At 44.7% G+C, this 17624-nt stretch overlaps 1 protein-coding gene across 1 annotated transcript; it reads left to right on the top strand.

Annotated features, from left to right (window-relative positions):
- Positions 1 to 291: 291 nt before the first annotated feature.
- On the top strand, positions 292 to 801 carry LOC121854932. Its single transcript, XM_042349743.1, has one exon. It carries the CDS (start codon positions 292 to 294, stop codon positions 799 to 801), a length of 510 nt encoding a protein of 169 aa, XP_042205677.1.
- The last annotated feature ends 16823 nt before the right edge of the window (positions 802 to 17624 follow it).

Raw genomic sequence — 17624 nt, forward strand, 5'->3', positions numbered from 1 at the left:
AACATAATGGCAGAAGTGCGACGAACTGTGACTGAAATGCTGGAAGCATATTTTGCAAAAAGGAACACAGCACGACGTTTGGACGAAGGGAGCGACCAACCCAGGCCGAAGACAACATCAGGGGGGACTCTTGGCAAGTCTCCCACTGTGATGACGAGGCGCCCCAAGGGCCATGAGGAATCGATCGACAAAGACGAAGACGTGCAACGAGTTGAAATGGAGCAGCCTGAAAGGAGATAGAAGTACGGCGGCAAGGAAGAATCCGGCAGCACCTCAACTTCACTGAAGGATATGTTGTCATCCTACCACATGCAAAATGCACGCATCCCTACTTTCAAGGGGAAGAGCCGTGGAGAATATTGGGACTACATGAATAGCTTCAAGAGATATGTGGGAACCTCCACTGCCCCAGATTCGCAGAAACTTCAAATGTTAATCCACTCGTGTTCAAGTAATATTCGGAATGTTCTGAACCCATTCACCAGGATGAAGTCCTCTGAGGGCTATAGAAAGGCCCTGAGTACCCTGAAGGACCGGTATGGTGATGAGGACGCCCATATCGAAGAGTTATTGATGAACCTGATCAACGGACCACCTGTCAAAATAACCAACGGCGAGGGCCTGCAGGACTTGGCCGACGAACTTCAGGCGTGCATTTGCAGCTTCGAGTCCATGGACTCACAAGATACCCTCGAGCATCTCCTCGTAAGAAAAGGCATAATTGAAAGGCTTCCTGGTCGTTTACATGAAGGTATGAGATTGCAGTCCTCGATCACCCTCCAAAGAGATATGGCCATATGAAAATAAGGGATATCTGGCAGTTCATACAAAGCAGAGCGAAGGAGGCAAAAAGGGCACATACTCGAAACACTCGCTTGAGGTACGAGGGAAAAGACCGATCTAGCAAACAAGCCATGTCTCTTGTGACCAACGACGTGGGAGAACGAGATTGTCCACTTTGTCATGGCCCTCATCGGCTGCCACAATGCTCAAACTTCCGGAAGTTAACAAAGATGGAAAAAAGGGACACAATCAAAGAGTTGGGCTAGTGCTTCTTGTGCCTAAGGGGAAGGCACCAAGCTAGCAACTGTATGTCTGGCTTCCGCCCATGCGACATCGACGGGTATGGTAAGGCACATTCAAGATGGCTCCACTTGCCAAAGGAAGGGACAGGCGTGCCGCCAAGGAAGGCAAGTGGGAGCAGCCGCCAGATCATAAAATCGAATAGGGTAGATGCTGACGTTAAGGAAGGCCGAGGATTCAAGAGAGAGCGCCAGGACTGTGACTTCGAAGATAGAGAACAGAGTGGTGGAACCGGAGGAAGAAAGAATAGAAAGAGAGAGCCCCAAGAAGATGACCAAGGCAATCAGCTGAGGCGGTTCGACCAAGCCGACAACAGGCAAGGAGAGAGGGCATATGTGAATTACGTGAATACTACTGTAAGAGGGCGAGATCAATGACTAAGCCAATACAAGTTCGCGCTCCCACTACTAGAAGTTGTTACGAGTTGGGGATTTAGAATATAGTTAAAAGTCTACCCAGATCCCAACAGGTAACAACAATAAAAAAACAAAGACAATCGGACTATAAAAGGGTAGACAAAGGATGCGAGTTTTTGTTGTGTATAATAGAGTACCATAAATTCCTTAACAAAATATTCAGCTATCTATAATTTACCCTTAACCATACTTACACGGGCACTGACTGCTTTGGCCCGTTCACAGTAAGACAAGGACGAAAGAGTACCAAGAGATATGGCTGCATATTCACCTGTCTAGCTACTCGTGCAGTGCACCTGGAGGTGTTGACGTCTCTAGATACAGATGCACTCCTAAACGCTACTGTCCGCTTCATCGCCAGAAAGGGTACGACTCCGAAACGTATTCGTTCAGACAATGGCACCAACATGGTCGGGGCTTGCAAGGAACTCCGTGCGGCAGTGCGTAGTTGGAGGAATGATGAACGCATACACAGACACTTTCAGAAGGAAGATATAGAATGGGTATTCAACCCTCCAGCGGCTTCACACATGGGAGGAGTCTGGGAACGGCAAATCCGAACAGTCAGAAAGGTTCTCAGAGCAATTGTGGGGACCCAAGTCCTGGATGAATATCGACTGCAAACGCTATTTTGTGAAGTGGAAGCAATCATAAATAATCGACCCATCACCCCTGCCTCGAGTAACATAAGAGACCTGGAAGCGCTTACACCAGCCCACATCACATCCTCCACGGTGGCCCACATGCTGATCTGTCACTAGGAGGATGTCTTCTGAAGGACTCATTGGAGATGTTCGGGGTACTTAGTTCTAACTACAGGAGCGAACATAAACACCTGTAGAGTTCTGTAGGTTCTATTCAACGGAAATATACAAGGGTGCGCTTACAAGCACAGGTAGTCCTTACACTCCTATATGGGTCAACTGACCTCTCTCTGACCTCTCAGGCGACATGTGGTAAGTGGTACATTAGCAGCTTCCAGATGTCGCCAGGGGCATTTATCTAAGCGTGTGGTGACATGAAACAGGGGCATTGCAACACGCGACTGACTAGAGAAGTAATGTATATAAATAGAGTACATACATGGTATACATACAACATACATAATATACATACACCTCCCCCCCCTACACGCTCATAGCAAAGTCTTGAGCGGACCTTTTCCTGTGGATCCGTTCTGAGCGTCGAGGGGCTTGATCACTGGGGCGGGGGGGGGGATATAGGACTCAGCACTGGTGATGGGGTCAGCAGAAGGTGTTACGGGGCGGAGAAAACGGCGGTTCCTCCACCACACACGACCATTGGATAACCGTACCTGGTAGTCCCGTGACCTGCCGAGACCCATGACTACATCCACTTTGTCCCAACGTAGGGAGATCGGGTCCTGAACACGGACTTGGGTGCCGACACTCAATCTGGAGAGAGGATGGGCGTGGTCGTTGTAGCGGGCGACGACGTCTTGAATACGTTCGGCGGCTCGGCGATCACAATCCTCTGTCTTGGCCTGCCACTCCTTGGAGATGGACTGAGGGTGAGCAGGGACACAAGAACGGAGGGGTCGTCCATACAAGACCTGGGCAGGGGAGCGTTCCATGTAATTGGGTGTGTTGCGGAGCTCAAGGAGACCCTGGTCAAAGTCCTCGCAGTCAATATTCCCAGAAGGGGCCACTTTGAGGATGAGGTGCTTCAGGGATTTGACAGCAGCCTCAGCATGGCTGTTGGACTGCGGGTAATGAGGTGGTGACAACACATGCCGGACTCCCCATCGGTCGAGGAACGCAGCAAAGTCCCGGCTTGTGAACTGGGGCCCTCCGTTGGTTCGCAGGCGCACAGGAACGCCCACGTAACGGAAGTAGTGGCGGAACTTGCTGATGGTGGCGGCAGATGTCGTATCATTACCGCACTTGATGACAACCGGCCAACCAGAGAGACTCAAAGGGGCGGGTGGGGTTGTCGTCACTCATGAAGGGTTCCTGCTGCTGGCTGGGTTGTAGTACTTGGCAGGGCTTACACGCATGGACAGCATTGGAGATGTCGGGGTCGATGCCAGGCCGGAACACAGTCTGTCTTGCACGCCGTTTGGTGGCCTCGGCTCCACGGTGACTGTCGTGGAGGCGAGCCAAGGCGTAGGGACGTGAAGCAGCAGGGACAACTACTGAAGGAGAGGTGTCACTGGCCAGAGGTAGGTGTAGGGCGGCAGCAGGGTAGTTGCTGCTTCCTTCGTGCACCCTGTTGGCGTATTTTACCTCGAAAATTGGTGTTGGGAAGTCCTGGGAGATGATGGCCAACTCCTGGCAATGTCTGTAGGGCAGCCAAGGGGTCGGGACACCATTATGCACGTCAATCCAGGCTTGACACGACCTGTTGCCAAAGGTGACATGTGCATAGAGTTAACCTAGGGCTGGGGCCATCTGTGAACCATCTGCCGTGACGTGGAGGTCCTTGGGAGGAGGTCCGAGATCACTTGGAGAGTGCCTCAAGCATTGCAAATGCTGGGGACCGATGACCGTAGCCTCAGTGCTGGTGTCGGGCAGCATCTCGAAACAGGATGACACACTGCCGTAGGTCACGATGACGCTGACGTGCTGGGGAACTTTGGTCCTGGGACGTTCGGAGTACACCCTCCTAATATGGGTCGGGTGTTGTCCAGGGTCGTCGTGCCTCTGACTTGGCGACTGTGGGCGGCCCTCACTTGTGGAAGGGCGCTGCTGCTTTCGCCGACGCTGTCCCTTGGGTTTGTTTGTCGGGCAACACTTGTCGTAGTGGCCCAGACGGCCACACGTATTGCATTGGACGCGTTTGGCTGGGCATCATACTGTAAGTGACCAGTCACAGGTAGACTCAGCAGGTGGACACACCTGTGTTCCGTGTTGCCTACCACAGCTGTTGCAAAGGGAGCTGGGCGTGGGCGTGGTGGGCGTAAGCGTTGGGGTAGACTTCTTGTCTTTCTTGTATTGAGACATAGCCCATAGGGCTGTAGGGGGAGCTCGAATGGCAGAGGTAGCACACCTGGGAGCCTCATAGGAGCGACATACTGTCAATACATCCTTAAGAGAGGAGGAAGAGTCGAGGGAGGTGAGGAGTTGGACAAGCCCCTCATCCTTAACACCCATCAGGATCACCTGATTCAACTGGGTCTCCTCGCACTGCTGGTGATTATCGGGACATATGTCTATCTCTTCCGAGGCTCTCTTGAGTCGTAGGTAGAAATCGTCAAAAGTCTCGCCCGCCATCTGTCTACAGCTAAACACTTCCCTCCTGCGGAGAGCTTCATTCTGCTGACCTTTGATGTGCCGTTCAAGAACATCCAGTACCTTCTCTACAGACAACAAAAACGTCGGGGGCACTTGCAACGTGTATTCCAACACATGCTGCGTTCCCAAAGACAGGCACATACGTAGCTGAATGAGTTGTTTAGGCTGTGGCAAGCTCTGGAGTTCCACCAATGTAGCATAATCAGTCCACCGTCGCCGCCACTCCCGAAAAGTCTGGAAAGTCTCATCAGGCTTCAAGGTGGGTGAGGGTTGGACAATCACTTTGGTAGAGGTCGTTGACGGGGTATCTTAGCCAGTCGGTACCGGAGCAGTGGAAGGGCCAAGGGCTTGATTAGCAGTGAGGCTAGATATCAAAGCTGCAAACCGTTCGTTATCTTCCAATCTCCTTTGGTGGTCCGCAGCACGTCTTTTCGCTTCGTCCTCACGCCTTTCCTCCCTCATAAGCTTCATCAGAGCAATTATCTCTGAGGACAAGGCTGAGGGTTGAGGGGTGTGGCTGGGAGATGTGTTGGGAGAGGGTGGGGCGTCGTGCTCTGACTGGTCATCCATCTCTGTAGAGCTGTCATCTGTCTGATTCATCCAGGCACTAGGAACACCCCTGCGTGAGGCCCGGGGCATAATTACTTTATCTGTATATTGTATCTCGAATCAGTGTTGACCGGTCAGCCCGTCATATCAACCAGATCTGAGACAACAAAATTAATTGAATACACAGATAAGTAACTTATATATATATATATATATATATATATATATATATATATATATATATATATATATATATATATATATATGTTTATATATATATATATATATATATATATATATATATATATATATATATATATATATATATATATATATATATATATATATATATATATAAGATATATATATATATATATATATATATATATATATATATATATATAAGATATATATATATATATATATATATATATATATAAATAAATGACTGCAGTTAGTGTGCTTGTGCGTGGGTTGGTGTGTGTAGGCATGGTGGGCGGGGGAAGCGCGGAGGGAGGCAGTGGGAGGCGGTGGGGGGTGAGCGTTAGGAGGATCAGTTACCCTCCAGACAGCAGGAGACGGACACGCTGACGCACCACTCCTCACAAATGCCCTATATCAGCCTTCCACCTTAGGGAATCCTTTAAAACAAGGACACACACTTATGCACAACACACGCGAGGGCACTTAAAACACTTCACAGGAACTTGCGGTCACTGCACACTGCTCAAAACTCGGTCATTCAAACGAATTTTTGTGGGAGACCATGCGAGATTAGGAGAGCGACGGGTGATGGAGCGAGTTGACAGAGCCGGGTCTACCGGTCTTGATTTTACACGAACGCACTTATTTCCACTTAATCGATCACTTGATACGCACTGCGCCATGCAGATGTTCAGGGTACTTAGTTCTAACTACAGGAGCAAACATAAACACCTGTAAAGTTCTGTAGGTTCTATTCAACGGAAATATACAAGGGTGCGCTTACAAGCACAGGTAGTCCTTACACTCCTATATGGGTCAACTGACCTCTCTCTGACCTCTCAGGCGACATGTGGTAAGTGGTACATTAGCAGCTTCCAGATGCCGCCAGGCGCATTTATCTGAGCGTGTGGTGACATGAAACAGGGGCATTGCCACACACTACTGACTAGAGAAGTAATGTATATAAATAGAGTACATACATGGTATACATACTGTGGTGTGATGAAATCCTAGACAAGGTTCTTCAAACTCCAATAGCACGAGCAGTAGATATATTCAATAAGTGGTACAAGACTCGGCGGGATAGCCGACCGATACAGAAGCGAGCACAAGGGACCCCGGACCGTAGGTAGGCCGAGACCGATCTGAGGGAAGTTAGCTGGCTAGGCAAGGGGAGTTGCTAGACATTACTAGGACAATAAATGAGGTCTTCTAATTACTCGACTAGCGCGGTACAGACATAGTGTATCGGGACATAGTAAGTGAACATAGGCATTAGACATAAGCATAGATATCAAACATGCTATAATAATATGTAGTAATACAGACATGTGAATAAATGGTACAATGAATGGTAACAGAGTCTTGGCGTCAGGCGTGTTCACATATCTTGGTATTTACATATCTATACACATACAACATACATAATACATACACTCATATCAACGACGGTGGCAGCACGTAGCAGCTCCTAGCAGACCGCTTCTAGAAACGTTGGGTGAGGGAGTACCTTCCATTACTCCGCAAAAGACAGAAGTACATAGAACCAACCCGAAATCTCCAGGAAGGCGACCTCGTCCTCGTCACTGGAGAAAATCTTCCTCGCAACAAATGGCCATTGGGCAGGGTCACGGCAATGGTCCCAGGAGCTGATGGTCTGGTACGCCAGGTGCGTGTGCAAACAGTATCTGGGGAGTTCCGAAGGCCAGTGACCCGTGTATGCCTTCTTGAACACGCCACACCGTAAATCTTGGGCGATTGCCCAACGCCGGGAGTGTTATCGCCACTGGCTTTTATCGTTGGTGTCAGCAACCACGTGCCTCCCCCACCCCACACGCAGCCTGTTACCACACCAGATGTGGTGACGCAGCCTGTTACCACACCAGATGTGGTGATTGGGGAGGAGGCGGTGTTTACCACCGGGAGGTTGCGACCGCTGGCGTGAGCGCTGAGAGGGTGGTATGGATCTGGCGACACAGATCGCCCTCTTGAGTGATGCCTCCCACCACGCGACCTGTTGGCAGCTGGGGTGTAAGTGCTGGCATCGCCGAGAGTGTTTTCACCGGTGGCGTCAGTACTAGTGTCAGTGCTGACGTTTTTGCTGCCTTACCCGAACAAAGATTAGGAGGTGGGCGGTGTTTATGGAGAAGAGGTCCTGACTCTGCTAATGTATGGTTTAAAAGGCGGCGTGGCCACCTAGACTCTAGGAGACTGCCCCCTCAAGTGATGCTGTGAGGATCAACACTCTGCTAGCAGTGGTGAACAACAACTCCCAATCCTGGCCGAGTTTTTTGTACTGGAACAATTTACACAGAACTATCTTCCCTTGGAACACCATACTGGTTCGCATTAACCCGCACTTGTAAGTACAGCCAAAATGATGACATACCCCTCAGTACTGAATATTGTGGACTAATTGTGCCCACTCGTTCCTGCCTTATCTGGAGCAATAAGACAACGCGGAATGAAGTGTAGCTAAGATTAATAGAGTTATGAACGTTGTATCATGTCACTATGCTCAATAATCAATATTAATTAAGATAAATTGTGTGAGACCAACTAATTATGTATCAGATATATCACCATGTAATACTAATGAACGCCTTGTTGTCTGCAGGTTTTGACCACATCAATAAATATTGAATGCGTCAAAAGACGGGTTTCAATCATTCCCTTCGACTTGCCCGTCACCTTGACGTCCTTAACTAAGGCGTTTACAGGAACATACAGTGAGCATACAGATTATTGTAGGTGTTGAACAGCAAACACGTAGTGTAGTAACGCCCTTCCAGATGGGTGTGTGTGTGTGTGTGTGTGTGTGTGTGTGTGTGTGTGTGTGTGTGTGTGTGTGTGTGTGTGTGTGTGTGTGTGTGTGTGTGTGTGTGTGTGTGTGTGTGCGTGTGTGTGTTAGAACAAAAAACTTGAGATGGAAAATATTTTCGATATTCGACAACACTCCAAAGACCCTTCAGGTAATTAGCATGAAATTTGCACATTCAAACTCGTCAGATTTAGGAATAATTACGTCGAGCCAAGTTAGAAATAAAGGAAAAAAAACACATCACCTCATTTCCCCTGCAAGAGCTGAGGGATTTTCGAGTCCATAATATGTTGACGTCTTGTTGGTTCTTCTTGAGAGAGAAAGAGAGAGAGAGAGAGAGAGAGAGAGAGTTGGAAAAAACAAATGAGGAGCACCGAGGAAAAAGAAATTGGAGAATGAAAGAAATGAAACGAAGTAAATATGAGAAGTTGAGAGAGACTAAAAATAAGAGCGTCAGAAAGGAATGTGAAGATAAACTATACACACTCAGTCACTGAACGAAACAAATCTTCCAAAATCAGGCAAAAGCCTCAAAGAAATCAGACTTGTTAAACTGTGTATATTGATTTATGGATCATTTAGTCACGAGAGCCATCCGCGTGTTTGAGTGAGGTCGATGTTTTGGTGGTAAATTTTGATGTGCATTCCAAAGAATCACGCTGTCATGTTTTTCCCTTTACATTTTCCATCAGAGAATTTAAAATTTTCTTCAAATAATTTTAATCGAGGCCAATTGAGGGTCACATTCTTCATATCTAAGTCAAGTGCGTATGTCTGTTACAATACCGAGTGATGAAAACAAAATGTGAATACTGTAGTTCTTCCTAGACCTCACAAAAATGCTTTCCCACCCCATGAGGTTTGCTTCTTGCCGAAAAGTTTCTTTGCGTCACTTTTAAAAATTCTTCTCACAGACTACCGTCGTTGCCTCTATTATCACCCACTTCATCCGGAGAAGCCAGACTCACCTTAAATCTTACAAATTTGTTCCCATGATCGACTTATTCATCTCCAATATGACGAGATGTCTCCTCATATAGCCAGCCAGCATCAACCACCTCAAACCTCTCCAGATTCGTCCTTGCAAAAACAAATTGAAATCTCATCCAGGGTAAAACATTTTTTCCTCTCTGAGATTGGACAAAGATGAAAAGAATTCTGAATTAATTATATAAAAGAAATTAAGTTACGTTTCAAACATTATTAATTTTATTTAGTTCTAGCTTACTATTTCCCCGTGTTCTTTGATCAATCTCTTATTTTACCTAGTGTGGTAAATTAATAGCTTGCGTCTTGCAGCTCCCGTCATTCTGGCACCAAGCAAAACGATAATTAGAAACAGCAAGACCCTGATAATTATGGCCTGACATACATCACGTACAGAACTTTCATTTCTTACACGATTCGAATAGTATAGTTTTCGTTTCTGAAACACTTGTGCTTTATCTTAGCAGCTCGAAAAATTTTGATAAAATATTTTCAAACGAGAGAGTGAGATATCTGACAAGGAAACATCGTGACCATCAGCGTAAGGATGTGTTGCTTCAGTGCAGGGGAAGGTACGGACTACACACACGACACCTCTTCCCTAGTACATAACACCCTGTTACCTTGCCTGCAGTTTATACGACCTTCTTACGATGAAGAAATATTGCAGAAATTTCGAAGGCTTTTTGAATGTCGTGTATATCAAAGTTTTCAGAGGTATAGTGTGGTGTACAGCGCCTGCGTGTCATTTATCACAGTAAACGTGAGTTTCGTGGTAAGGGAAGACTTTGGGGTCGGCGGCGCTGGGGAACATGATTTACGGAGCAATGAAGGAACTATTGGCAGTGAGTTACGGCTCCTGTTGAAGGGTGCCTGAGCCTAGCCCTACCTGCTATAATGTGTATCGAGTAAAGAAAAATATGCATTCACTATCAATATGTATTTATACATTTACATGTACGTTAACGTATAATATGTGTTTGAGACAAGTTATGGTTGACCAAACTAACAGAAACACAACAAAACCTAAACATTCCTGACAATCTTCTCTCTTGCAAATAAAACTGTAATGGTTAGCGAACATGAGACTCTGGTATTGGCTGCCTTACATATACCAGTACAGGTCCAGGTAGCATGCCCGAGAGATCACTCAAGGCAAAGCAAGAGAACACATGACTAACAAAGGCTCTCAACGTCTCTATAATAAAAATGCATCACATACTACACAGCAAACTTCTGAAGAATGTGCCTGAGGATAGACAAGTGTTACTCTTCCCTTGATTTTAATCTGAAAAACTGATCCATCTTGATACATGAAATATGTTATTAAGTCTGAAATATATCACAGATTTCCCTTTGAACTAACCTTAACTAAGATACTCTACCTTAATTTAAGTTAGCATACGTTAAACTACCTCATATATCATAATGAAAATAATATAAATAGTGATAAGGAAAATACAATTAAGTGTAACTAATAACTATAATGGATCACCTGATGATTAGGGACCCCAGCTTATTTTACCCAAGCCCCTTAAGGTGAAATAAATTAGCGTGTCTAACCTTCACGTGATCTAGTAGCGATAAAAACAACAATGGTTTAGTATACAGTATATAATACAGCCATTTCTAGGTCGTTGGTAACCTCAAAGAAAACTCCTCGTGCAGACAGGACAAAGAATAACAGACACAGAAGAATGAGGTAAAGACACCAAGGAGCATGAAGTTCTCTCTCAGCCTCCTTCCCGGAGAGAGAGAGAGAGAGAGAGAGAGAGAGAGAGAGAGAGAGATTACATGCTCCTCCGTCAATGAATCACAAATCTTAAACTTCAAAATCCATTTACATATACTGATAACATATTAATTCCTTCCCACCTTAGTCTGTATTTATATCTTGTGTAAACTTAAGGATAAATTATTCAGGTAGTAAATGTTCGTGAGGGAGATGATCTTTATAACCAGGTGATCAGGCAGTCCCTAGTTTATCTCGTTACCTCACCACCAGTTTCCTTCCTGTCAGACTCATACACACTCGTCTGTCTTGAAGTTACTCTTAAAATTCACTCAAGATGCGAAGGTTAAAGTGAATGTCAGCAGCTGTCTGTGTAACCTGAAGGGGAGGCTGACGACGTGGTGACTCCTGTTAAAGACAGTCCTGATGGTTACAGATCCCATAAGTCACGGGGTCAGCGGCTGCATGACCCCTGCTGCCTCGTTTGCATATTGAGCCATACTGCAGTAGGCGTGATGTGCAGCGAGACCGTAGGGGAGGAGAGTGAGGATGAGGTAGGGAGTAAGGGTGAGGGAGAGGAGGAAGGGGAGTAGGGGTGAGGGAGAGGAGAATATTCAGTAAATAGACGTGATAATTATGATGCAATAGCAACACAAAATAATCTGTGATTCCATCACATTGTTTCGAATCTGATACTAGACAGTTGATCACACCAAATAACAGCCACCACACTGCCCGTCCTACCACCACTACCAATACTATCAGTACCACTAACAGCAGCGCCACCACCACTAGCACCACCATCCGCATCACCTCATCACCTTCCCAATCTTTCCATTATCACCACCACTATCGTCACCACCACGACTATCACCACCACCAGCACCACACGTAACCAATTAAGAAGAAATACCTCTCAGTTTCCGTCGTGTCTTCCTCCCGGGTTATGTTAGGAATCTCTCCCATTATTGGTGCTCTTGTGGTCATCTCTCTCTCTCCCGCGCTCACAGAACCGCAATAGTGATCAGTTGAAAGAAAAACAGGCACATACAGTATATATTTTTTCCTCCAATGAATCATCCTTTTGACATTTCTTTCCAATATTTTACATGCACTAGATAGTTTTACGAGCGTCTAATGTTCATACGAGTTCAACCTGACACAAAGCATATATTTAAGGTGTGGGTAAAGTTCACATCACTAGTTTTCATTACCAGAATCGCCCAAGTGTCCTCCAGGGTTTAAAGGTTTTAGAATTGAAGGTATTTTATTCTCTTTTTCTCCAGACAGCAAAAGACGAATGTAGTTCTTCTCTTGGGCAGCCCAGTTACTCGGAAGAAAACCAGAATTATTCAGAATTAGAAGAAGATTGAGGGATATGGATAAGATAAATGCATGAGCTCTAAGCAGTGGTATAGAAGCTCTCTGTTGAAGGCCTCTCACCCCAGGCGCTCATTATCGGGAAAAACACCAAGAGCTTCTGGAGCTTGATGGAAGTCTAAACAAAGCTTTCTTGGACGCCTTTATGTGATCACCTGGAAGCTTTGTGTCAGTAATTACAACAGTGTGGCCTCTACTAGGTCACATTTAGTGCGTCTGTTGGGCCACATTCAGTTGGTTAGTTGGGCTACATTCAGTACGTCTGCTGGGCCACATTCTGTAGATCGGCTAGGCCATATTCAGTACTTCAGCTGGGCCATATTCAGTACGTCAGCTGGGCCATATTCAGTACTTCAGCTGGGCCATATTCAGTACTTCAGCTGGGCCATATCGGACCACACGGGGCAGGTAGATTGGCCACAACTAACACTCCAACGTCACAAATCGCCCTGGATACTGTAGGTCAATTTCAGCAACAGTGATAAACTTGATTCCTGAGTAATTACCTGCCGGCGTAACCATTTTAGCTTCCATCTCCTCTCACCATCAACCACTCAAAAACCCGGGAGGACCACCGCTATGACCACGCCCCCGTCAGTAGTCCAGCCTCCCGTAGATACACGTGATCACAACATATTTTTTTTTTTTTGTGTGCGCGTGTGTGTGTGAAGTAACATAATGTTGACAGATTTAATGCATTACATCACTACCAAATATTGAACAACCTTGATGGTATTCTTTGGACAAAACTTAAACTGGTAGGTTATATCCAATGGAAAATCGTTGTGTGTAAGAGGTCTTCCCGGGTCGTATGTGAACGTGAGGCTACGATAATTAGGTGAGCTCATGCGGTCATTAGAGGCCTTACAGTTACACTAATAAGGCGGGTTGCGGAGAGTAAATGATGAAGGTGTGATGTTTTTTGTTTACTGAGAGAGAGAGAGAACAACATTGACGACCTAACCTATACACTAAGACACAGTCATAATACATAGGAAAGAAAAAATATATACACCTAATACACCGCCGTTCATTCTATTATCTTAGTAAATCAATATTGGAAGAGTAGATGAAATTGTATGGCGGTCTATGAGCGTTCCTGTCAACTAGAGGGGAAAATATAGAGGAAAAATAATATAAAAGGTATATATAAAAAACAAATCATATCAGAGTAGAACTAGGAAGTAAGCAAACACACATACACACACACACACACACACACACACACACACACACACACACACACACACACACACACGCACACACACACACACACACACACACAGAATCAGAGCAACACTATTCCTCTATAATGAAGATACGACTAAAACAGGGAGGTGATGCAGCAACACATATTTCCCCATAATAAGAGACCTGCCGAGTGAAATCCTTCCATTAACGCGGATCATGACCGGACGGGAATGGTAGGAATGTTCCAAGTATTCCACCTGAATAATTCCAAGGCCTCAGGCACTATGAATATTCCTTACAGGGTACTTGGTCAGACCTCAGTGCGCTTGCTCCCCCCTCCCACCCGGGCTAAGCTTTACACTAGAGATCATAGAGGTGTGTGTGTGTGTGTACGTTGTTAATTTGTGTTTTATGGACTGATGATAGCTTGTGTTAGTAGTGTAAGGAACAATGAAGCAGAGAGGAACTACGACCTAAAAGCCTCAGGATTAAGAAGAGTAAAACTGAGATTACTACCACATATTACGGGCACTATCACCTGGGTACAAAACAGACTGAGGGCAGGACCTTCCACTACCTAGTTACAACAGACGATACATCTCCTGTCTGTAGTATGTTTATTAGTTCTACATTAAGTTGATACTACAGTAATACAGAGATAACAATGTTTAGGTTATAATTTCATTTCGCATAATGTTGTTTTGTTCGTGTATTAAACTGTTCAAATAAACACTGACTTTATTTTTTTACTAGAAGTAATTTATTAACAGTAAGCATAATCAACATTAAATGAAGGGCAAAGAATAAACATTGAACAGCTACGTAATATATGAATCACTGCAATGGAGTAATTAAGGTCTACAGTAATCCTATTAAACTTGGCGGTAAAGAAATGGAAGGCTGGTGATGAGGTGGAGAGAGGGAGGGAGGGAGAGGGAGGAAGGAAGGGGATACAGTTGCTGTAAAAAAACCGACAAAGTGATTAGAAGTTGGTGATAAAAGAGAGAGTAAACTGAAATTTGATTAGTGCTTCATCCTCGATTTAGTGAAACCCGACGCTAGTTCCAGAGATTTAGTGAGGCGATCAATCCAGGTAACGGGGTCGAATGGCAGAAGTTGGAGTGGAGGAAGACATAGTAGAAACTGTGTTATGTTAGAGGGGCACGGTGAAAGAGAAAGAAAGAAAGAAAAAAAGAAAGAAAGAAAGAAAGAAAGAAAATCATTAAGAGATGTATGAGTGTAGAAGGAAAGAAAATGAGGGAGATGTTTATATTAGAAGATGGAAGAGAAAGAGAAAGAGGTATTGAAGAGAGAAAGGGGTGAAAAGAATGAAAATATTGAGATGTTTGATGTAAAGAGATAGAAGGGGAGGAGAAGGAAGCACTAGAAAACGTAAAACGTATAGAGATATAACACGATATTGATATATTATAGATGTTAGGAAGAAGAACAAGTGAAGAAGAAAGGAAATATATAATATTTTAAGAGGACATAACAGTAAACACACACTGAAAGGGAAGGAGATGATGAAACAACACAAAAAGTGATAAACGAAGGAAGTGGAAGATATTAAACGAATGACTTACTTAATGATTGAGCAGGGGGAGGAAGAATTGAATAAACAAGGGTAGTGAGAAAGAAACAAGAACCGAGATGAAAACTATGACCATAGGAGGTTATAATAAAGACAGTAAAGTTCTATAATGAACGAGAGAGAGAGAGAGAGAGAGAGAGAGAGAGAGAGAGAGAGAGGACAATGAATAGTACTCCAAGAACTTTCATTTGGTCTAAGTACAGTATATCGGCCAGCACCCTCCCCTTACACATCCGGCCGCCAGCAACATAAACACTTGCTGAGTAAGGTTTGCTGCCGCCTCCTATCATCATCAGCCGTGACACCCACCACGTACGCTCCCCAAGAGCTATAAAACCGAGACCTTTCAACCCGCACTAAAAGGCAGGACTTGCGGACGAGGCGCTGAATCAGACCGTTTTGGGAGGAGGAGAAAGCGGGCGAAGAGCTGCTCCTGGGCTATGAAGGGACGTTGTATGACCACTGGGATCTGTCTCCTATGTTCTTCCTGACAGTAGCGTCTCGTGTTCTCCTTGATAGAAATCTCTCACGTGTTCACCCATATCTGCCCACATGCTCTATCACACCCCGTCCTCCCCATCTCTCCCTTCTCTATTCTCTACCCCCAATTTCCTATTCCTTATCTCTCTTTTCCTACTCTCGCTTTCGTCCTCTTATCCATTTTCCCCACCCCTTTCTGCCTTCCACAATCGCGTCCATCCCTTCTCCTCTCCCTCCCACCCCCCATTCTTTAATTGCCTTTCTTTCCCTTTTCCCTTTCATCCTCTTTCTCCCCCCCCCCTTCCTCCCTCCCTTCCACTCACCGTAAGGTAGAAGCAAAAATTCACGAATTCATGAATATTGTAAAAACTTTCCTCCTTCTAAACGCTTACTTTGTCTGGCTACACATCCGTCATCTCGCTTCTCATTCCTTATGCTGGTTATTACATACGAGCTGTCGGCAGCCCCCTGATATACGGCCGTGTTATGAGAAGTTCCGTGAGCAGCTTTTAAGAGGGTATTTTGAGCAACTTATGAGAGGCTCTGGGACTACTTTGTGGGTTCCTCCACCCACAAGGCTGTTAGTCCATTGCAGGTCTGTTGATAAACATAACTAATGTAAACAAAGCCGGTTGCACAATGCCTAGTGTACAAGAAGGGAACTCAGTCCTATATTCCGGCCGAGAATCCAACCCCGTATCCCCTCCTAGCGAGAGGAATACTCTACCATTGAGCTCCGGAGTAACCCCTTCCTAATGTGAGTAAAATAAGCCCCTTCTGTGTGTACATTTCTTGTGTACGTAGAGGGGAGAGGGACGCGTGCACAATAGCTTTCATCATGTACCGTACACATCACATGCCACGTCGCTCTACTTGTTGTATGTAACTCACGGAGAGCTGTGCTGGGGGTAACAAAGGAAGGTTTTTATTGTAGTTCTTGGAAAAAAGAAAAAAAATAGGTTTAATTGTTCCTGTTCAAATCATTAATTCAAGTATATTTTGTGTGTGAATTAATTAAAATAACACTGGGTTGATGCCGTTTTTTCACACACACACACACACACACACACATATATATATATATATATATATATATATATATATATATATATATATATATATATATATATATATATATATATATATATATATATATATATATATATATAGTTTAGTTAACATTTCTTTGTTTTAACTTCCTCAGTCCCCCTCTCACCATACTACAGTGTAGCCAGAAGCTACAACAAACACAAACTCTCTATTTAAATATAATACACTGATGGAGGTGATTCAGCCCTGGATGAAATACTGCGATGAATTACTTGGGTGAATAAACAGCTAATGCCCCCTCGCTACGGAGCTCCACATCTACAAGGGAGAGAATTAGATGGAAAAGAATACTGGTGGGCGCCACAAAAGCTTCAGGTTTTAGGCCATTTTCTGGACAAAAGTAGTTTAGGAGACAAAAAAGAACTGCCTTGAAAAAAGAAAGTTACTTTGGTCATGGTTGTGCTGGTTTAGTCTACTTGAAGATGTTTATGACCTACGGTAACAAATGCCTTCACAAAGCTATTGCTCGGATTACAGAAAAAAGACCATTTACAACGCAAATAAACGTTTGTGAGTACAGGTAAAAACAAAAAAAGTCACGTTTCAAATGACTTAGTCCAGAACTAAAGGAGTGAGTCAACTGCCAAATGTTAGGAAAAAATAGAGAAAGAAGAAACGCGGGTAAAATAGTATGTCTTCTTTCTAAGGGGGAATTCATATAACATTCCCGTTAAACACTTCTGGTTAATCTACTAGGAATAGGGAGCATATAGAAACGTTCATAAGCACGAGGTAAAGAGATACACAAACGTTTCGGAGAACTTGATCCACTTAGCACACGTTTTCGTAAGAGCTCAATAAACAAACCAGTCAACAATATCTG

Source organism: Homarus americanus, unplaced genomic scaffold, assembly GCF_018991925.1.
Source record: "Homarus americanus isolate GMGI-L3 unplaced genomic scaffold, GMGI_Hamer_2.0 scaffold38749, whole genome shotgun sequence".
Taxonomy (NCBI): domain Eukaryota; kingdom Metazoa; phylum Arthropoda; class Malacostraca; order Decapoda; family Nephropidae; genus Homarus; species Homarus americanus.